The following is a 22,378-nucleotide window of genomic DNA, read 5'->3' on the forward strand; positions in this document are numbered from 1 at the left end:
TGTGAGAACAGTAAAACAAAGATCACAAGTTTTCAAAACATAAGAAAAAGGGAAAAAAAAGGAAACAGGAGAAATTAAAGGGTTGATTAAAGGGTTGAAAAAATATATATAAAAAAGGAAAAAAAAAAAAAAAAAAAAAAAATGAAAAAAGGGGAAAAAAAAAAAAAAAAAGACAAAAAAAGAAAAAAGAAGAAAAAGGGAAAAAGAGGAAAAAAGAGACAAAAAGAAAAGAAAAAAAGAAGAAATAGAGAAAAGGGGAAAGAAAAAAAGAAGAAAAAAGAGAAAAAAATAGAGAAAAAAAATATATTAAAAAGGAAAAAAAAAGAAAAAAGAAGAAAAAATGAAAAAAAGGGAAAAAATAAAAAATGAATAATGGAAAAAAAAATGAAAAAAGGAGAAAAAAGGAAAAAAAGGGGGAAAAAGAAAAAAATAGAAAAAAGGGGAAAAAAAGAAAAAACAAAAAAATAGAAAAAATAATAAAAAAAGAAAAAAAGAGGGAAAAAGAGACAAAAAGAAAAGAAAAAAAAAAGAAAAAAGAGAAAACCAGGGGAAACTGGTTACAAGATACCAAGAGGTATGTTTGAGTATGTCAGTGGAGCCAGCTTCTTTGCAGAGATCCTGGAATGGTTTGGGTTTGCCCTTGCCTGCTGCACCATCGAAAGCCTTGCATTTGCATTGTGTACACTTTTTATCTTGGTCTCTCGGGCAAAGCAACACCACCAGTGGTACCTTGAGAAATTTGAAGACTATCCAAATGATAGAAAAATTCTGATTCCATTTGTGTATTAACAGATGCTTCGAATACCATCAGGTTCTGGTGGTGACACTGTTTTTGAAATGGTTACTGTTTAGAACAACTAACACTTCACAAGTGTTAGCCAGTTAACATACTCTGTTCACTAGTGACAAAGCCTTGCGCTGCTATTAGTTACTGCTTTTCTTCTTAATGGAACCCCCAGATCTGATGGACATGGTGAACAGGAATGAAAGTGCTTTTGCAACAACACAGCACCGTTGTGAATACTTAAGGCAAGATGACTGAATTCACATCGTGGAAACTACTGTACAGGATTTCTGATGTTTCATTTTGTCCTGGTTTCAGTTAGGACAGTTATTTTTCCTCCTAGTAGCTGGTAGGGTGCTATGTTTTGGATTAGGATGAGAAGAGTGCTGATAACATGCTGATGTTTTAATTGCTGGAGAGCAATGCTTACACTATGCCAAGGACTTTTTCAGCTCCTCGCTCTGTCCTGCCAGCGGGCAGGCTGGGGGTGCAGCAAGAGCTGGGAGGGGACAAACCCAGGACAGCTGACCCAAACTGGCCAAAGGGGTATTCCATACCATCTGACGTCATGCTAAACAATATATAGGGGTGGCTAGCCGGGCTGGGGGGGCTGGCTGCTCGGGGTTGGGCTGGGCATCGGTCAGCGGGTGGTGAGCAATTGCATTGTGCATCACTTGTTTGTACATATTATTATTATTATCATTATTATTTTCTATCTTAATAAACGGTCTTTATCTCAACTCACAGGCTTCACTTTCCCGTTTCTCTCCCCCATCCCAGAGAGGGAGGGGGGAGGGTGAGCGAACGGCTGTGTGGTGTTTAGCTGCCAGCCGGGTTAAACCACAACACATTTTCAGCCTATAGAGTGTTTGGGTATTACCCATCTGATCTAGCCATGTCCTGAGGAGTGTGCAGTGAGCCCAGTCACCCTTAGTGTATAATTTGGCTGGTGCATTTTGCCTCTTACTTGCCTGCATACACAAATGGGGTTGATTTGTCTTGCCTTCCTAATTTTCTTCCCCTTGCCCCCATTTCTAGGAGAACTGATGCAGACCAAAGACATTGAATTAATATAGTTTCTGTTAGGTGAGAAATGTTCTTCCTGCTCTCTGCACTCTTGCACAGATATGAACACTATGTAGGTAAAATGTAATACTGTTTACACCAATAGCTGTAGTGGTAATTCTTCCAAATAACTGATTTAGTCATCTGTCTCTAAAACTTCATAACTATCTCAAATAATATACAACATTTGTCTTTCTGTTCAGCACTATTTTTAGAGATATATTTTTAATAAGGGTGCATTAATAGTGATAGACTGTCCTCCAAGGATTTTTACAGAATTTTCTTACTATGCAGTTTTGAGAAAGTCTTTCTTTTCCTGTTGATAACGGTCTAGTCAATCTTTATATTCAAAGTTTGGAATCTTTTAGTGCTTTCTTACTGTTTCATTAACGTTCTCACATTGCTATGTTTTTCCTGAAGGAATCCAGAGGGATTTTGAAGACATGGTAGGATCTCAAGTATACAGACTTCTGAGTTTTGGACACATCTATGTCTTTTGAATATTTGTGATATTAAAGAGTATTTTTTTAGAATTGCAGAAAAGTCAGGTTTTCTGCAGAAACCCTCAAGGCAAAAATGAACTGCTGCAGATGTATTTTGGAAATCTCTTTGGAAATCAAAAAACAAATTGATAATATAACTTTACTAGGTGTTGAGTGTTCTGGTATGGTATTGTGTTAAGCTTTGTCCAGTGTTCAAAATTCTTTTTTTGCTATGACCTACAAGGCTGTAGTAATCCATGTAATATGAGGGTGGAACTTTACTCTTCTAATTTTAAATATTTCCTTTAAAAAGTACATTCAGGAAATGGGCAGTGAAAAAGGACTTTGCCACCCAAGATTTTTCTTAACAACGGTGTCTTCCTGCTTTCCTTCTTGTAACAGTTATACAGTAATTAGTACACTGAAGTCTTGGCTATCATTAAGGACTTATTCAGTGATACAGAGAAACATAATACACTTTATCATTATTGACTGAAATAGCCAAAGGAAAGAGGGGAGAGAAGCTGTCACTCATACCATGATGATAACTTATCCTACAGCTAAGCCTTTGGACTGCCAGTTGCTCCTCACAGAGATGACCAGTTACTGCCTCAGTAGACACCCAGGAAACACCACAGAACAGGTTGGGAAAGGCACTTTACCTAATGAATCACCTAGCATTACCCTTTCCTCACAAAGAGGTACCACCCATAGTAAAACATTACAAAAATATGAATTCCGCACTGCCACGGGTGCCAGAATCAGAGCAGGCCTTAGTGATGGTAACAAATTTAAATACAGGTCTTTGGGAGGGACCCCAGCCTCTAATAACTTGGGGTCGAGGGTATGCTTGTGTCTCCACAGGTCACGGACCAAGATGGGTACCAGCACGGGGGTAAGGCCATGGTTGGCCTCCTCCTCACAGTCACCGCTGTCATCAGTTATTGCCAGCCCTGGGTCTCCATCCAACCATGCCACAACATCGGGGTCACCCTCACCAACATGACAGGACAAGAAGCGATATGCCTGTCCCTGGCTAGTGCTAACGACCCATTTACGACAGGTCTGGTGGGGATCCTGGCAGATAACAAAGATTGGACTGTCTACTTGCTGCGAGCGCCCCTAGAGCCACAAGAATTAGATATCCTGTGTATAGACATCATGTGTAAGGTTCAATTACATGGGCAAAAACCAAACCATGAAACAAATTGTCAATGCCACACTCGCTCCTTATTGCAATGCATCTCTTTGGTGTAATTACACAAAACTATAATAGCATCATCTCCACTCTCAGCCGCTCACCACGGGAGTAGACATGGACCTCCTGAAGCCGCCGACAAATTATCTTAAGTGATATTTTCTTGTGGTATGAATGAAAAGTGCAAGAGGCTTCTTTGTGTGATTGTGCTGTGTGAGTGAGAAGTAGCATCGCGGTGAAGCACCATCCCTAGTGCTTAGCGGCTTGTTGATTGATGTAGATTCTAGTAGGCACACTACTTTACAATCGTAATTTTTCATGTGATTTTCACCCTGTTGCTTATTGTAATGTTTGCAGTGCTTGATAGAAAAATATATAGAAAGTATTTGGTTGATTGTAAATAAAAAAGGGGAATTGTGGGTAAGGAATTCGCAGGTGGCTTTGCGCTGCTTCCCACATCCTTGTATTAGAGATAATGAGGAAACAAGCCAGAGACAAGTGCATGGAAAAGCTAGAGCAATTATAAGTTGTTATCGGTGCATGCTGTAGTTAGTTGCCTATATATACTCTGTGAGAACCTGCAATAAAGGAGGACGATTATACTCGCATCGAGGTTGCATCGTTACTCGGGTCCGTTTCCCTTTCCGACAGATACAAACCCCGTGCCCCCTGTGGTTTTACCTACATGACCATGGAGAGGACATGAGAAAATGGGATGGAAAATCTACCTCGACCCTAGAGGCACGGATACCTGAGTTGCAAAAGAAAACAATCGGGAAAAAGGGGTTCTCTGGAAAGCTTGCTGCTCCAACTTCCTGTGGGCAGTCCCTCAGACGCAGTAATGAATATTCTGACCAGGATTAGAGGGGTCCTGCCTCCAGCCAGGGGGAGGAAAGGGACAATCGAGTTTATTGGACTACGTGGATTCGATGGCCTGGCACGTCAGACCCACAGAAGTATAAGGCTTTAGTAGACACCGGTGCAAAATGTACTCTAATGCCATCAAACTATAAAGGACCAGAACCCATCAGTATTTATGGGGTGATGGGGGGATCCCAGCAGTTAACTGTATTGGAGGCTGAAGTGAGTCTAACTGGGAAGGAGTGGAAATATCCTCAGGAGAGGATATTTCAAGGACCCAAAAGGATTTTGGTGGGCTTTTCGCATAGCTGCCTTAGAGACAGAGGGCATTAAACAGTTGTCTACCTTGCCAGGTCCCTCCGAGGACCCTTCTATTGTGGGGTTGCTGAGGGTCGAAGAACAGCAGGTGCCAATCACTACCACAACTGAGCACTGGTGGCAATATCGAACCAACCGAGACTCCCCAATTCCCATCCATAAGCTAATTCGTCAACTGGAGAGCCAAGGAGTGATCAGCAAGACCTATTCACCTTTTAATAGTCCCATTTGCAGTTCTGAAGAGCAGAGGAGTCCAGGAAGGCTGGGCACTCTTCAAGAAGGAAATCTTCTTGAAGTCCAACAGGCTCAATGCAGTGACTACTTCCCTGGGGAGACTGTTCCAGTGTGCGACAACCCTCTCAGTGAAGAACCTCTTCCTGATGTCTAGCCTAACCCTCCCCTGCCTCAGACTGACAACATTCCCATGGGTCCTATCACTGGTGATTACGGAGAATAGGTCACCTGGCTCTCCACTCCCCCTCGCGAGGAAGTTGTAGACTGTGATGAGGTCTCCCCTCAGACTCCTCTTCTCCAGGCTAAACAGGACAAGTGACCTCAGCTGCTCCTCATATGTCTTCCCCTCTAGGCCCTTCACCATCTCCGTCACCCTCCTCTGGACACTCTCCAACAGTTTTGCATCCTTTTTGTACTGTGGTGCCCAGAACTGCACACAGTACTCAAGGTGAGGCCGCACCAGCGCAGAGTAGAGCAGGACAATAACTTCCCTCGACCGACTAGCAATGCCGTGCTGCATCCCAGTATACGGTTGGCCCTCCTGGCTGCCAGGGAACACTGCTGGCTCATATTCAACTTGCTGTCAACCACAACCCCCAGATCCCTCTCTGCAGGGCTGCTCTCCAGCATCTTGTTGCCCAGTCTGTACGTATAGCCAGTGTTTCCCCATCCCAGGTGCAGGACCCGGCACTTGCTCTTGTTAAACTTCATGTGGTTGGTGATTGCCCAGCTCTCCAATCTGTCTAGATCTCTCTGCAAGGCCTTTCCACCCTCATCCGAGTCCACAACTCCTCCAAGTTTGGTGTCATCAGCAAATTTGCTCAAAACACCTTCTAGTCCTACATCCAAATTGTTTATAAAAACATTGAAGAGGACTGGCCCTAAAATGGAGCCCTGAGGGACCCCTCTAGTGACCATCCGCCAGCCTGATGTGGCCCCATTTACCACAACCCTTTGAGCCCTGCCCATCAGCCAATTGCTCACCCATCGGATGATGTTTTTGTTAAGCTGTATGCTGGACACTTTGTCCAGTAGGATCCTATGGGAAATCATGTCAAAAGCTTTGCTGAAGACCAAAAGATCACATCAGCTGGTTTCCCTTGGTCGACTAGATGGGTGATCTTATCATAAAAGGAAATAAAAATTTGTTAGGCAGGACCTACCCCTCACAAACTCATGTTGGCTGGGACCAATGACTGCATTGTCCCCCAGGTGCGCTTCAATAACTTCAAGGATCATCTTCTCCATAATTTTACCAGGCACTGACATGAGACTGACAGGCCTGTAATTTCTAGGGTCTTCTTTCTTGCCCTTCTTCAAAACTGGTATAACATTTGCCAGCTTCCAGTCTATTGGGACCTCTCCAGATTCCCAAGATCATTGAAAAATAATTGAGGGAGGTCCTGCAATGATGTCAGCCAGCTCTTTAAGCATCCTGGGATGAATCCCATCCGGACCCATGGATTTGTATGGATCCAGGTGGAGCAGCAAATCCTGCACACGCTCAGGGTCAGTTGGGAGTTTGTCATTCCCACCGTCATGGTCCTCCACCCTGGGTCCCGAAGCCCATCATCAGTGTTGAAGACAGAGGTGAAGAAGGCATTAAATGTCTCTGCTTCGCCTATGTCCTTGACTGTGAGGAGACCTTCCCCATCAAGTAGAGGACCTATGTTTTCTTTGGTTCTCCTTTTTCTGTTCACATATCTAAAAAAAAACTTTTTATTGTCTCCCACAGACTTGGCCAGCTTCAACTCTAGTTGGGCTTTGACCACACGAATTTTCTCCCTACAAACGTGAACAGCATCCCTGTATTCCTTCCTCGTCACCTGACCCTCCTTCCAGCAGCCGTACACTTTCTTTTTTCGCATAAGCTCCAGTAGAAGATCCCTGGTTAGCTAGATCGGCCTTCTGCCCCCCCCCGCCTGACTTCCGATATTTTGGAATTGCCTGATCTTGTGCTTTTAGGAGGCAGTGCTTAAAGACTGACCAGCACGGATGGACGCCAAGGCCTTCAAAAGCAGTTTCCCAGGGGACCTTGCTGACTAGTTCCCTGAGCAGCCAGAAGTCTGCTTTCCCCATATCCAGGGCTGAAGTGGCAATTTTCCTTCTGTCAACATAAATTCTAAACTGAACCACTCCGTGGTCACTATGACGGCTGCCAATTGCCACATCCCCTCAAGACCCTCTCTGTTCTCCAGCAACAGGTCTAGGAGGGCACCTTCCCTAGTTGGCTCCCTTAGCACCTGCACCAAGAAGTTATCATCTAGGTGCTTTATTAGCCTCTTGGACTTGACCACGTCCTTGAAGCAGGATGCTTGACCACATCCTTGAAGCAGGGCCTCAACGCATGTAGCCGGTTTTCGGGAGGAGGACAGATGTTTTCCTAACGAGAGTCCACCCCTCCCCTCTTCTTCCTTTTTCCACCTTTTATTGCTGAGTGTGACATCATATGGTATGGAATATCCCTTTGGTTGGTTTAGGTCAGCTGCCCTGGTGATGTTTCTTTCTCACTTTTTTTTTGCCCACCCCCTAGGAGGGTTAGAGAGAGTCCTGATGCTGTGCCAGCACTTCTCAGCAGCAGACACAACACTGGTGTGATACCACTGCTGTTCTAGCTACAAGTGCAGAGCGTAGCACTGTATGGGCTGCTGCAGGGAAAGTTAACATCCCAGCCAGACCAGTACAGGCCCCCAGGGTTCAGTACTAGGGCCAGTTCTCTTGAATGTCTTTATCGATGATCTGGATGAGGGGACTGAGTGCACCTTCAGTAAGTTTGTAGACGACACCAAGTTAGGTGCATGTGTCGAACTGCTTGAGAGTAGGAAGGCTCTGCAGGAGGATCTGGATAGGCTGGACCGATGGGCTGAGGACAACTGCATGAAGTTCAACAAGGCCAAGTGCTGGGTCCTGCACCTGGGGCACAACAAACCCAAACAGAGCTACAGGCTGGGAGATGAGTGGCTGGAAAGCTGCCTGGCAGAGAAGGACCTGGGAGTATTGGTTGATAGTCGGCTGAATATGAGCCAGCAGTGTGCTCAGGTGGCCAAGAAGGCCAGCAGCATCCTGGCTTGTATCAGAAACAGCGTGGCCAGCAGGACTAGGGAAATGATTGCTCCCCTGTACTCAGCTCTGGTGAGGCCACACCTCGAGTACTGTGTTCAGTCTTGTGCCCCTCACTACAGTAAGGACATCAGGGAGTTCGAGCGAGTCCAGAGAAGGGCTATGAAGCTGGTGAGGGGTCTGGAGAACAAGTCTTACGAGGAGCGGCTGAGGAAGCTGTGGTTGTTCAGCCTGGAGAAGAGGAGGCTCAGGGGAGATCTTATTGCACTCTACAGGTACCTGAAGGGAGGCTGTAGCAAGGTTGGGATTGGTCTATTCTCCCACGTGCCTGGTGACAGGACGAGGGGGAATGGGCTAAAGTTTTGCCAGGGGAGGTTTAGGATAGATATTAGGAAGAACTTCTTTACTGAAAGGGTTGTTAGTCACTGGAATAGGCTGCCCAGGGAAGTGGTTGAGTCACCATCCCTGGAGGTCTTTAAAAGACCTTTAGATGTAGAGCCTAGTGTTATATTTTAGTGGAGGACTTCTTAGTGCTACGTCAGAGGTTGGACTTGGTGATCTTGGAGATCTCTTCTGTGAAATGTGTTCATTTGATTCGTGTCAGTATGGAACAATGCTAGGGCCGCATGATGAAATATAAGCTCCTTTTTAAGAAAAACAGTGATTAGTGTACATAGTTCTTGTATCATGCAAAGGAAGGGTCCAGCAATTTGTGTAAATAGAGGGTTTGAAGGGCGAACATCGAGACTCTAGTCTGGGAGATAAGAGGACCAAGGAGGTTTTTTAGGAAACTGCTGACTTTTGCATGGGATGCTACACAAGCCTCTGATATCCGGCAAAGAGATCCACCAAATAAGGAGAAAGGGGGAGTTGAAGGATGACTGAAGGACAAAGCTTGGGAGGAAGACTATGAGCCTTCAGCACAAGAGACCCCCAGAAAGTCCACCAGAGACTGATACGCATGCGTCCGGAGAGGGTTCGGATTCTGGGAGCTAATTATATTAACCCTGCCTTTTCTAGGAATAGTGATGAATATGTATTAGTCTAGGAGCATAAAAATCAGCCACCTGATGTACCAGGTGTGCGTCTTGGTGGGGCAGAGACTCCCAGCGCACCCAGCGCTGTTTTCTTGCCTCTATTCGCTTAATAAATTATAAACTTTAATTAGAATCCTATTTGGGACTTTGTCATTTATCACATCTTCCAGCCTAGATGATTCTGTGATTCTGTGAAAGGGTTGTTAGACATTGGAATGGGCTGACAAGGGAAGTGGTTGAGTCACCTTCCCTGGAGGTCTTTTAAAAGATGTTTAGATGTAGAGCTTAGTGATATGGTTTACTGGAGGACTTGTTAGTGTTAGGTCGGAGGTTGGACTAGGTGATCTTGGAGGTCTCTTCCAACCTAAATGATTCTGTGATTCTGTGATATGGCCAGTGCAAAAGTCTAATGGTGAGTGGAGACTAACAGTGGACTATCGTTGTCTGAATGAAGTCACGCCACCACTGAGTGCTGCAGTGCGGAACATGCTAGAACTCCAGTACGAACTGCAATCAAGCGCAGCCAAGTTGTACACCACAATTGATATCGCTAATGCATTTTTCTCCATCCCTCTAGCAGCAGAGTGCAGGCCACAGTTTGCTTTTAGTTGGAGGGGTGTCCAATAGAATCATAGAATCATAGAATATCCCGAGTTGGAAGGGACCCATAACGATAATCAAGTACAACTCCTCGCACCGCACACGTCTACCCAAAAGTTTAGACCATGTGACTAAGTGCACAGTCCAATTGCCTCTTAAATTCAGACAGGCTTGGTGCAGTGACTACTTCACTGGGGAGCCTGTTCCAGTGTGCAATCACCCTCTCCGTGTAGAACCTCTTCCAGCTTAAACTTCCCCTGCCTCAGCTTAACACCGTTCCCACGGGTCCTATTACTGGTGTTTATGGAGAATAGGCCACCTGCCTCTCCACTCCCCTTCGTGAGGAAGTTGTAGACTGCGATGAGGTTTTAATTGTTGCAGAGCAGTGCTTACACTAAACCAAGGACTTTTCAGCTTCTCGCTCTGTCCTGCCAGCGGGCAGGCTGGGGGTGGAGCAAGAGCTGGGAGGGGACAGACCCAGGACAGCTGACCCAAACTGGCCAAAGGGGTATTCCATACCATCTGTTGTCATGCTAAACAATATATAGGGGTGGCTAGCTGGGGTGGGGGGCGGCTGCTCAGGGATAGGCTAGGCATCGGTCAGGGAGTGGTGAGCAATTGCAGGGTGCATCACTTGTTTCGTACACATTATTCTTAGTAGTACTATTATCATTATTCTTTTCTTTTCTGTCCTAATAAACTATCTCTATCTCAGCCCACAGGCTTTCATTTCTTTCTAATTCTCTCCCCCATCCCAGAGAGGGAGGGGGGAGGGTGAGCAAACTTCTGTGTGGTTTTTAGCTGCCGACCGGTTTAAACCACAACAGTCTTTTTTTTTTTTTTTTTTTTTTTTGTCCACTGCTATAATCACCTCTTTAATTGTAAAAGAAAAAAAAGAGAACAGAGGCGGCTTCCATTTTGGAAATATTTTGCCATCTGAATTCTTCAGGGCTTTGCTTGACACAGCTTGTGGACTTATCTGCCACATCACAGAGACCCTTTCAGTGTTTGACAGCAACTTTAGAGCACTTGCAAGAAAAACAATGACTTCAAATCACTATGGCTTCGACTGCTTGTGTCCCAAAAGGGAGATGTATAAGTTTAAAAAAAGTGCATACAGAATTAAAATGGAGCGAATAGCTTTCTTTCTTGGTTGAGAAAAAACACTCTGGTGGATTACATCAAACTGAGTGCTGCCTGTGATTTTGTTTGCAGCTTCTTATTTTTGGAAATGACTTTGATAAAACAGCTTTTCCTTAGAAAATCTTCAATGAAAAAGTTTCTTGAGCATACTCTTAAAGCACATGAGTAATTGCCCTCATGTCAATATGGTTATTCTCATGCTTCATATTGGAACTAAGGACTGAAGAGCTGTGACCAAAGTAAAAGAAGATAAAAACCATACAGGAGTTATTGTGTTTCTGGCAGTTAAAGGAGCTACCTGCTTTCTAGCCTTGCAATAGATATGTGTGCCTATGGATCTAGCTGGCTTTTACTCTAGTGTTTTTAGGAAACTTATTGTTGTATTAATGTTACTGTCTACTGAGTAGGTGTGTCAGAGACTCCCAGTGGTATTTTGGTGGCTGACTAGAGGTTGCACATGAAACCAGCCATGGGGTACAATAACACAGTGCTGAGCCAAGGACAACTGATCTATCTCTAAGTAGGGCTAATTACTGAGGGGTTAGCCCTATGCCCTGGCTGGAAATTGCCTTGTATTGAGCCATCATGACTAAAAACCCTGTGTTTTCTTCTAGGGTGCTGGTATGGATGTATCCTAGCACTGGAAAGCAAATAAGCTGAAGAGAGATGTGGATCTGAGCCCTTCTGAGGTTTTGATTATCCTTGCCCTTCACTAAATGTCCTCTTCAGTCTGAGCTGACAACCTCCTATGCTAAATCAGAACCTTTCTTGGGCTATATACACTGCCTAAATGCCCTCCAGGGGCCACATACACTTGGCTAATCCCTTTTATTAGATGCAAAAACCCAACCCAAACCAAACCAAAACCACAAAAACTACTGGGTGATTCTTTGGGGGGAAACAAGCTAAGACCTCAAAGTCAGCCTGGTTATGAAAAGCTAGACCTAGAACACTTCATGATGATCCACGATAAGGAAAATACCACGGACTCATACCCATGGATCTTTAGCAACACTGGAGTCTACAGCCCTGCACTTTCTTACACAACCATAAGAAACAAGCATATCCTCAGTGTTCACAGTTATGCTACAATATAAAGCTATTGCTTGGTGCCAAACAACTATAGGGAGATACGTGTTCCTTCATCCCTTTGCAGGTGTTATTGAAAATCTCCCCAACAAAGACAGTCCCTGCTTTAACAAAATAGCATGCATGCATCTCCCGCTCTCTCCCAACACTTCTGAGCAAAACCTGCAGTAAAAAAAAAGCCAGTGTGATGAAGCAAAAAGCATTTCGATATGGAAATGTATTTTGGTTTCAAGCTTCCAAGAGGCCTTGTCATAAGCAAGGAAAAGAAAAGAGGTATGTGAAGAGGGAAAATTCATTGAAAATTATCTTCGTATAGTCACATATAAAGGAGATTCTGGACTATGGAAGTTGTATCTTGAGTCGTTATTGCCAGAGAGATACTAAAAGCCCCTTTGAAATTAGCACATGCACCTAATACATTTATTGGAAGTTTTCTTAGTCTGCTCCATGTTTTGTTCAGTGCAGCATCTCTTTCAAAGACATTTTAATCCCATTCCTTAATTCTCAATAGAAAAGATACTGCTCTGCAGGCCACAATAAGGTATTTTCAAAGATATTAGAGATACCAGTGAAAAACTGGATCACTTCATAGTTCTTTGGGAGGGTTGAAGAAGGGGACTTTCTGCCTGAACCTTAGGTGCATCAAAAAGGCCTGAATTAAAATCACTGAATCTTAGATGTTATGGTCATAATGGCCTAGAAAGCTTACCTAACCCATCTCTCTGTCACTAACTTAGGAATGCAAACTGCTTGTTGCAGCTTAGGGTGACCCTAAGTGCTGGGTTTATTGGGGAATCTCTGGTATGGAATGGCTTTAACAGCAGAGACTTTCCATCTCTGCAACAAACACATACATTTTACATATTTAATTTCTCTAAGAATTATCTGATGGAAAGACCAGTCAGTGGTGGAAAATGTTTCAATTTTTGGAAACATCTCCATTGCTGTTATTGCTAATAGTCTGGAATACCAATGAAACAAGCTGCTGCTTCTGATATTTTTGACACTGTTACATGTATTTGAAGTTTCCTTGTAGCATCAAGCTGTCTCCTTTTCAACAACACAAAGCACTTGAGTCTTACAATGAAACCCTCATTCAGATACGTCTAGGTCCTCACTCAAGCAAAGCTTCCTTGGCTTTGCTTGGGTTTTATCTATACACAGAAGTTAACAGCAACTGAACAAGATGACAGCATGGATCCTCCTATTAATTCATTGGGCTTGGAAACAAAGAAATTAGGTGTCATTTAGTTGTCACGGAGACATATTTACATATAGTTATTATGCTGGGATGAAATTGGATACAGACTATACTGCATGAAGAATGAAGAATGCTTTGAAACATTTGCAACACAGAGCTATTGAGACAGACACTGTCCCAGTCCAGTCACCTGGGATTAAACTGCAGCCCAGTCCCATCGCTTAATTGCTGATTTTCTTCAGCCACCAGAAATACTGCATTTGGCTGAGCAAGGGGAATGAGGGCAGCTGCTGCATCCCCTCTAGTGACCAGGAAGAATTTGGAGAGATGCAGGATGCTACTGGGGTGGGGAACCATCGTTAAGCATCCTTCTATCTCTCTAATGAGGCACAAATAGTTTCTGGTTTATGTGTGGGTGGGTGTCTGTGTGGTGTGGCTCTAGCCAGAGGCCTAAGTGGAAAAGGTAGAAGCCAGAGAGTTGCAGAGCTGAATCTTTTTGAGGGTCTACAGCACAAAGGAGAGGCTACAACCACAGCTGACAACCCCTTCCCCATGCAGATACCTGTGCTAGTGCTTTGTATCCAGTGGTTCCCACAACCCTTCAGTAGGGACGATTAGCATCCTTTGGCCTCTTCAGCTGCACCTTCAGCCTCTTCATGCCAATCTGGAAGCCGTTCATAGCCTGGATGGCAGCTTGGGCACTGGCAGGATTGTCAAAACTCACAAAACCTGTCAAAACATGAGGCAAGGCAGAGGGCTTAATGAGCTGAAGGGGGCCAAGGCACGTACATGCAATGACCACTGAGAATGAACATGGGGAAGGGGGTGAGGGTGGCGGGAGGGAGTAAGTGAGCAGGTAGGAGGGTGGGCAGGCAGGCAGGAAACTGAGGAGAGGATGGTTGTCAATGGGGGACGGAAGGTAGGAGGGGTTGTTACAGATCAGTGTCCCAGGATGCTGTGCCTGGTTTGAGTGCCAGTTCAGACACGAGACTATGTGAAGCATGGGGATCCAAAGGCTGGTGCCACAATACCAGCACATGGAAAATTTTGGTCACCCTAGAGCAAATGTGATGCATGGTCTCAAGGCACTTGTTCTCTGTCTTGTTCTTTTTCATCCATTGTGACTGGATAACAGACCCTACTTCACTCCCCAACATAACCTTTCCTTTGCCTTCGAATATTCAAAATGAAGGGAACCTGATAAACCTACTGCTACCTCCTTATTATGGCAATATAAGCAAAATGTGACTTTAATAAGCTCTCCATTATGCTATTCATTAGCATGAATAGTTTGATTGTTGACCACTTAAGAATATGAGAAGCTTTATTAACTGGCAATTACTGCAGATCTTTACTTTATGTTGATGCTGCAGTTGAGAAATATGAACACTAGTGCTTTCCTAACACGGTTTCTGTAAGTAGTTTCATACCTTGCCAGCACACCATCTAATCAGCCATTGACTCCATCCAGCAATAGAAGCACCCATAGTGATTGAATATTGCACCTACAGGCCACTTATTCTTTGTCTCGGTGGAAGAGGATCAGAAGAGGCAAGATAGCTCAGAACCAAGCTAGATGCAATGCATCTAACTCATTCAGCTTTTAGGAAGGTTTTTAAATTTATTTTTTTTCTTATGTTAGCTCCAGGAGGAGACCTCGTTTGCACATACTGTACATGACTTTAGCTGGAGTGACGAGGAGACTGAGATATGACTGAGACAGGGGGCCATCACATTGTACAAGAATTGCCTGTGCTACCTTTGCCATAAATGTCCCTGTTCGCCAAAAATATTTCTGAGCAAAAACTCTAGGTAAGTCTAGCCTTGACAAGTCTACAGTTGATACAAAGCCATCTGTTTTACCACCCCTGCAAAGCTCTGGCAGCACAAATCATCCCCAGAAACCCAGTGTCTCTAGACAAACAGGCTGAAATGAAGAGACAGCTTTAGAGCCCCTCAAAATATAATGCTGAGCATTATCTCGTCCTATCACCGGGCGTGTGGGAGAATAGACCAATCCCCACCTTGCTACAGCCTCCTTTAAGGTACCTACAGCCTCCTCTTCTCCAGGCTAAACAGTCCCAGCTCCCTCTGCCGCTCCTCGTAAGACTTGTTCTCCAGACCCTTCACCAGCTTCATAGCCCTTCTCTGGACTCGCTCGAACTCCCTGATGTCCTTACTGTAGTGAGGGGCACAAGACTGAACACAGTACTCGAGGTGTGGCCTCACCAGAGCTGAGTACAGGGGAGCAATCATTTCCCTAGTCCTGCTGGCCACGCTGTTTCTGATACAAGCCAGGATGCTGCTGGCCTTCTTGGCCACCTGAGCACACTGCTGGCTCATATTCAGCCGACTATCAACCAATACTCCCAGGTCCTTCTCTGCCAGGCAGCTTTCCAGCCACTCATCTCCCAGCCTGTAGCTCTGTTTGGGTTTGTTGTGCCCCAGGTGCAGGACCCAGCACTTGGCCTTGTTGAACTTCATGCAGTTGTCCTCAGCCCATCGGTCCAGCCTATCCAGATCCTCCTGCAGAGCCTTCCTACCCTCGAGCAGATCGACACATGCACCTAACTTGGTGTCGTCTACAAACTTACTGAAGGTGCACTCGATCCCCTCATCCAGATCATCGATGAAGATGTTAAAGAGGACTGGCCCCAGTACCGAGCCCTGGGGGACTCCACTAGTGACCGGCCTCCAACTGGATTTGACTCCATTCACGACGACTCTCTGGGCCCGGCTGTCCAGCCAGTTTTTAACCCAACGAAGCATACGCCAGTCCAAGCCATGAGTAGACAGTTACTTCAGGAGTATGCTGTGGGAAATGGTGTCGAAAGCCTTACTGAAATCAAGGTAGACCACGTCCACAGCCTTTCCCTCATCCACTAAGCGTGTCACCTTGTCATAGAAGGAGATCAGGTTCATCAAGCAGGACCTGCCTTTCATAAACCCATGCTGACTGGGCCTGATTGCCTGCTTGCCCTGCAAGTGCCGCATGACGGCACTCAAGATAATCTGCTCCATGAGCTTCCCTGGCACTGATGTTAAACTAACAGGCCTATAGTTTCCCGGGCCTACCCTCTGGCCCTTCTTGTATATGGGTGTCACGTTTCCTAGCCGCCAATCGACTCCCCTGATAGCCAGGACTGCCAATAAATGATGGAAAGTGGCTTGGCCCGCGCATCTGCCAGTTCTCTCAGTACCCTCAGGTGGATCCCATCCGGCCCCATCGACTTGCGTACATCCAAATGCTGTAGCAGGTCGCCAACCATTTCCTCGTGGATTATGAGGGCCACATTCTGCTCCCCATCCCCTTCCACCAGCTCAGGGTACTGGGTATCCAGAGAACAACTGGTCTTGCTGCTAAAGACTGGGGCAAAGAAGGCATTAAGCACCTCAGCTTTTTCCTCATCTCTTGTAAATAATTTTCCCCCCGTATCCAGTAAAGGATGGAGATTCTCCTTTGTCCTCCTTTTCATGTTTATGTATTTGTAAAAACATTTTTGTTATCTTTAACAGCAGTAGCCAGATTGAGCTCCAGATGAGCTTTGGCCTTTCTGATTTTGTCCCTGCACCGCCTTGCAGCATCCTTGTAGTCCTCCCTAGTGGTCTGCCCTCTTTTCCAAAGGTCATAAACCCGCTTTTTCTTCCTAAGCTCAAGCCACAACTCTCTTCAGCCAGGCCAGTCTTCTTCTGTTCCGGTTTGTCTTTGGGCACGTAGGGAAGGCTGCTCCTGAGCCTTTAAGATTTCCTTCTTGAAGAGTGTCCAGCCTTCCTGGTCTCCTCTGCCCTTCAGAACTGCCTCCCAAGGGACTCTGTCAACCAGTGTCCTGAACAGTTCAAAGTCTGCCCTCCACAAGTCCAAGACAGCAGTTTTACTGCTCCCCCTCCTGACTTCACCAAGAATAGAGAACTCTACAATTTCATGGTCACTCTGCCCAAGACAGCTCCCGACCACCACATCTCCCACCAGTCCTTCTCTGTTAGTGAACAGAAGGTCTAGCAGGGCACCTCCCCTGGTAGGCTCACTAGCCCTCTGCGCCAGGAAGCTATCTTCCACAGTCTCCAGAATCCTCCTAGACTGCTTCTTCTGAGCTGTATTGTATTTCCAGGACATGTCTGGGAAGTAGAAGTCCCCCACGAGAACAAGTGCTGGCGGTTGTGCAACTTACTGCCAAGTGTGATGGAAATCTGCTATTTCTCTACTTTTCCCAAGACGAGACCTTTAATTGGGTGATAAGTCCTGGTGCTGGGATGTTGATACATTTGGACCCCTGCAAAATACCCTGCTTTTAGATAAGCTCACAAAGCTACTCTATTTTTTACAATCATTTTGCTTTTCAGATGGAATTCTAGGGCCATTTCCTCATTCTGTGCAAAGCTGTAAATAATATAGCATTTTAAAAAATGGGATTAATAAGACAGATCAGCAGTGCATTTGCTCACTATATTTCATTTAGAGCAGATAATGAAGCTGGGAGTTGTACTTTGATGCTATTGGTATATTAGTTGCCCACAGATCTGGACCAAATTTATATTATTTATTTTATTCTCATTAGTTGTCCTGATAGCCACTGCTGTAATGTAAGAAATCTCTACTGTGTAGATGCTGAGGGTGAAGGGACTGTGTTGAGTGGGCTGTGGAGAGAGAAGGAGGAGGGCAAATGCCAATAATTGTGCATTTTCCTTGTAAGCACATCCTAGGGACTGTACTGGGTCTGGCTGGGATGTTAACTTTCCCTGCAGCAGCCCATACAGTGCTGCTCTCTGCACTTGTAGCTAGAACAGCAGTGGTATCACACCAGTGTTGTGTCTGCTGCTGAGAAGTGCTGGCACAGCATCAGGACTCTCTCTAACCCTCCTAGGGGGTGGGCAAAAAAAAAGTGAGAAAGAAACATCACCAGGGCAGCTGACCTAAACCAACCAAAGGGATATTCCATACCATATGATGTCACACTCAGCAATAAAAGGTGGAAAAAGGAAGAAGAGGGGAGGGGTGGACTCTCGTTAGGAAAACATCTGTCCTCCTCCCGAAAACCGGCTACATGCGTTGAGGCCCTGCTTCAAGGACGTGGTCAAGCATCGCTCATTTGTGGGAAGTTGAGAGTAATTTCTTTCCTCTGCACTTCCACATAGCCTTTCCTTGTTTTGTTTAGTTATTCCCTTTCCCCCCTCCCTCTTCCCCTTTCCCTTTTTCCCTTTAGTTAAATTGTTTAATTAATAATAATATTTCCTTAATAATATATATATATATATATTCCTCTTTAATTAAATCATCCTTATCTCAACCCGTGAGTTGTTCTTTCCTTTACTTCTTCCCCTCCTCATCTGAGGAGGGGGAGTGAGGGCGGTTGTGGTGTTCAACTGCCTAGCATGGTAAAACCACCACAGGGACATAGCAGCTAATGCTTCTAACTTCATTTGACTGTTTTAGTTCCAGGAGGCTTGATATGCTCAGAAGTTGTTGATGCATTCAGCTTTCCCCCTTCCTGTTGTTTATGTGGAGTTGTATTTCATGTTGTTGAAGATATTTGGATGGACTCCAAAAAGAAGAGCTATAGCTTATCCTGAGAGCTGAGATTTCTCAATGATAAGAGATAAGCAGATAGAGAAGCCATGATAACAATATATTCCTTTCTCTTTGCAGATCAAATATCTACTGATAGATTATATGACAGTATTTTTTGTTATGTGCACTACTGACAGTTAACCAGCTTTGTTACTCTTCTGGTGCTATGCCAGATCTAAACATGTATGACTAAGGATAGAATGAGTGTACCTGGAAAATAGCTTATATGCTTGCTTTCTGAATGGCTTTAATGCTTGAGTTCATAACTACAGGGCTCAAAGCATGATGTTTGTACTTCCATTGCTCGAGAAGCTATCTGTGTTTTGAACACCACCCCTGCATTGTCATCTACGCTCTTGAAGGACAAAAGAGAAAGGGAGAGGTTAAAAATCTCAAAGCTGTTTTTGTGCATCAGTTAATTAATAATCAGAGAAATATGTGTCCTGGTCGAAGATGGTTGGTAGGAGGACAGGTTTTTGTTATAAATCTATTTTATGCTTTTTTTTTTTTTTTTTTTTTTTCTTCCTAGGGATTATGTAAAAAGGCTGCTCTAATAAATGATTTATCAAAGCAGCAAAGAATCAAGAAATGTGCTGGGATTGCAGCTCAGGGCATCTAATCTTCCTGAGTCTGCACAGCAACTTCCAGGAAGGTACTGACATTGGAGTCCATGGCTTCTCCTGTCCTGCTCTTTTCCTGCATAACTTTTACTACAAGTGGAAACTGGGGTAGCATCCTGGAGGGAGCTTTGGTTTAACCCCCCATTTCTTCCACAGAAAATCTTGGTAGTGTGGCTTACTGAGGGAGTTTCATGCCTTCCTCATGACACCAGCATGATCACCATTGGCTTTATGTAGCTGATATTACTCACGGGCTGTTTTTCTGTTTTAATAGGCTGAGATGATAAAGAAGGGAATTTGCAATCTGTCTCAGAGTGCGTTTGAAGACTGTTTTGCAACTGTAAACTTTTCATTCACAGTGAGTAGTGTCTCTGCATGGCCATGAATTAGTTTGTGCTCTAAGTACAGTCCTAAATGAGCACATTGTTAGGTTCCCATGGATCCCTAATTGGCTTTGTGAGTTTTCTGTTTCTCTTTGCATGCTGCAAGGAGAATTAGCAGTCAATGTGCAAAACAGGCTTTTGATGATCTGCTACCAGGTTGAAATAACTTGCTGCCTCTCTTCAGCAGAAACTCTTCTCTGTATGCAACCCAAAGCTTGTTAAGTACACTGAGCATACCCAAAATTAGAAGTCAAGACCATGGTCAGTGACAGGTCCAGATGCCAACTTTTGATCCAGACTCCTGAACTGGGGGCAGACAGTCCTACAGCAGGTCCACTTATATAAGTAGGCTGGTCTCAGGCAGTGGAAAGGAAAATAGGAAACCTCAAAGAAACAAATATTTAACTTGTCCTAAAACTAAGAAGAGTTACTGGATATATATGCCATGTGCTTGCTGCACAAAACTAGTATCTCAGTGATGCACTTCACAAGAGATTGCAACGGAAATATAGACATTGGTGCTCATTGGCTTTTTTGGCTAGAGATGCACTGTTCTGGTTCTGGCTGTCAGTCTATTTCTCTGACAGCCACAAGGGATCTTTCCTAGCACTTCTTGTTGCTCCAGTTAAGAATGTCACTAGCTAAGGAAAGGATCTTATTCTTCTGAACTCTTCTGCCTTGTCATTCAACCCATGCTCATCTCAGCAGAGAGTAATAAGAGTAAGAAAAGAGGAAAATACTGTGGTCTGCAGAATCTGCTTCAGCCTGTGGAAGGCAAATTCCCGTGAAGTGAGAGAGAAAAAACATGGTGCACATAGGCTGGTTACCAGTGCAGGAGAAGTCCATGCCCCTTGCTTCTCTTGCAACCAAAGTGTTGCTACTGAGGAGATAGGAGGGGGCCTGGACCAGAGTAAGATGGAGAAAGCTGCAGAAAACACTGGCAATTGGTTAGATCAATGGCGCTGTTCTTTTCCTTCTCCCCAAACACTTGTGTTAGTAGTTAAGGAATTGCATATTAATATAATTGGCTACTAATATAATTGTCCCATCTGAGCTTGGGTTCCTTGCTTTTGTTACTAACCAGTGAAGGGGCAGATCTAGGAATGGCAAGAAGGCATTTTCTGTTGGGAAGGCAACTACGAGGTACACAAATCACTGGGGCCTTCTCTGAGGAAAGGGTGCTGGGGAGGAACTCCCACTCTTCTCTCTCCATTGGGAGCTGACCTGCTGCCCTGCAATTCCTTGCTACCTCAGTACATTTCATTTCTAAGACTGTTCAGTTTCTCTTTTCCAATGTTTATTAGTCTTATCAGAGAATGGAGGCTTCCCTTTAATTGCCTTGTGTCCTGGTTTCAGTTAGGACAGAGTTATTTTTCCTCCTAGTAGCTGGTAGGGTGCTATGTTTTGGATTAGGATGAGAAGAGTGCTGATAACATGCTGATGTTTTAATTGCTGCAGAGCAGTGCTTACACTAAGCCAAGGACTTTTCAGCTTCTCACTCTGTCCTGCCAGCGGGCAGGCTGGGGGTGCAGCAAGAGCTGGGAGGGGACAGACCCAGGACAGCTGACCCAAACTGGCCAAAGGGGTAGTCCATACCATCTGACGTCATGCTGAACAATATATAGGGGCGGCTAGCCGGGGTGGGGGGCCGGCTGCTCCGGGTTGGGCTGGGCATCGGTCAGCAGGTGGTGAGCAATTGCATGGTGCATCACTTGTTTCGTACATATTATTATTATTATTTTCTATCTTAATAAACTGTCTTTATCTCAACTCACAGGCTTCACTTTCCCATTTCTCTCCCCCATCCCAGAGAGGGAGGGGGGAGGGTGAGTGAACTGCTGTGTGGTGTTTAGCTGCCAGCCAGGTTAAACCACAACAGCTCTTTGGTGCCCAACGTGGGGCATGAAGAGCTGAGATAAAGACAGATCTAATCAGAATGTTGATTGCTTCAGTCTCAAGTCTGCTGTGCCTGTATTCCAAACTGAGTTTTATAGCACGTTACTTTCTGTATGTGATCCCTGTCGTGCTGTTTATCCTTTCCGGGCCCTGGTTTAAGATCGTTATGGTACTGTGCGGTGTAACAATAGCTTATGATATGATGAAATATCTGGCCGTGACTCTAACTTGGTATTTGTACTCAGCACTGTCGTCGACTCTGTACTTTGGAAACTATATCTCGGAAACTATTAACAATTACACCTACTGCCTTTTTTCATCAGGGAGCCAGTCTGTCCCAGAGAGGGAGGGGGGAGGGTGAGCGAATGGCTTTGTGGTGTTTAGCTGCTGGCCAGGTTAAACCACAACAGTCCTTTTTGGCGCCCAACGTGGGGCTTGAAGGATTGAGATAACGACAGATCTGAATAGAGTGTATCAAAATAAAATTCTGATAAACTTTTCATCAGTTTAATATTTACTAATCACAATGTCGATTTTTGTGATCTCAAGTCTGCTGTGCCTGTTTTCCGAATTGAGTTATATAGCACATTACTTACTGTATGTGTTCCCTGTCGTGTTGCTTATCACTGCTGGGGGCTGGTGCAAGGTTATTATTTTGCTGTACTGTGTAACACTGGGTTACGATATGATAAAGTTACCGGCCATGAGACTAACCTGGTATTTGTACTCAGCATTGTCATCAACTCCATACTTTGGGAACCCTACCTCAGAAACTATTACTAATTACACTTTTCATGCTTTTTCTTCAGGGAGCCAATCTATGGAGGGGTCAGGGAAGATG

General features: G+C 44.7%; 1 protein-coding gene and 1 long non-coding RNA gene across 2 annotated transcripts in view; both read right to left on the reverse strand.

The window, feature by feature from the left end:
- The window catches only part of LOC118158714 (CUGBP Elav-like family member 4), a 926,766-nt gene that overhangs the window by 25,290 nt on the left and 879,098 nt on the right, over positions 1-22,378 (reverse strand). Inside the window, exon 12 of the mRNA XM_035313400.1 lies at positions 13,635-13,801. Within this exon, the coding sequence (XP_035169291.1) occupies positions 13,674-13,801 (128 nt within the window). The 3' untranslated portion in view covers positions 13,635-13,673. The remainder of the gene's footprint in view (positions 1-13,634; positions 13,802-22,378) is intronic.
- The window catches only part of LOC118158715, a 21,662-nt gene continuing 16,295 nt past the window's right edge, over positions 17,012-22,378 (reverse strand). The window contains exon 3 of the long non-coding RNA XR_004746880.1: positions 17,012-17,240. This is a non-coding gene — a long non-coding RNA (uncharacterized LOC118158715). The remainder of the gene's footprint in view (positions 17,241-22,378) is intronic.

Source organism: Oxyura jamaicensis (assembly GCF_011077185.1).
Source record: "Oxyura jamaicensis isolate SHBP4307 breed ruddy duck chromosome Z unlocalized genomic scaffold, BPBGC_Ojam_1.0 oxyZ_random_OJ72400, whole genome shotgun sequence".
Classification (NCBI taxonomy): domain Eukaryota; kingdom Metazoa; phylum Chordata; class Aves; order Anseriformes; family Anatidae; genus Oxyura; species Oxyura jamaicensis.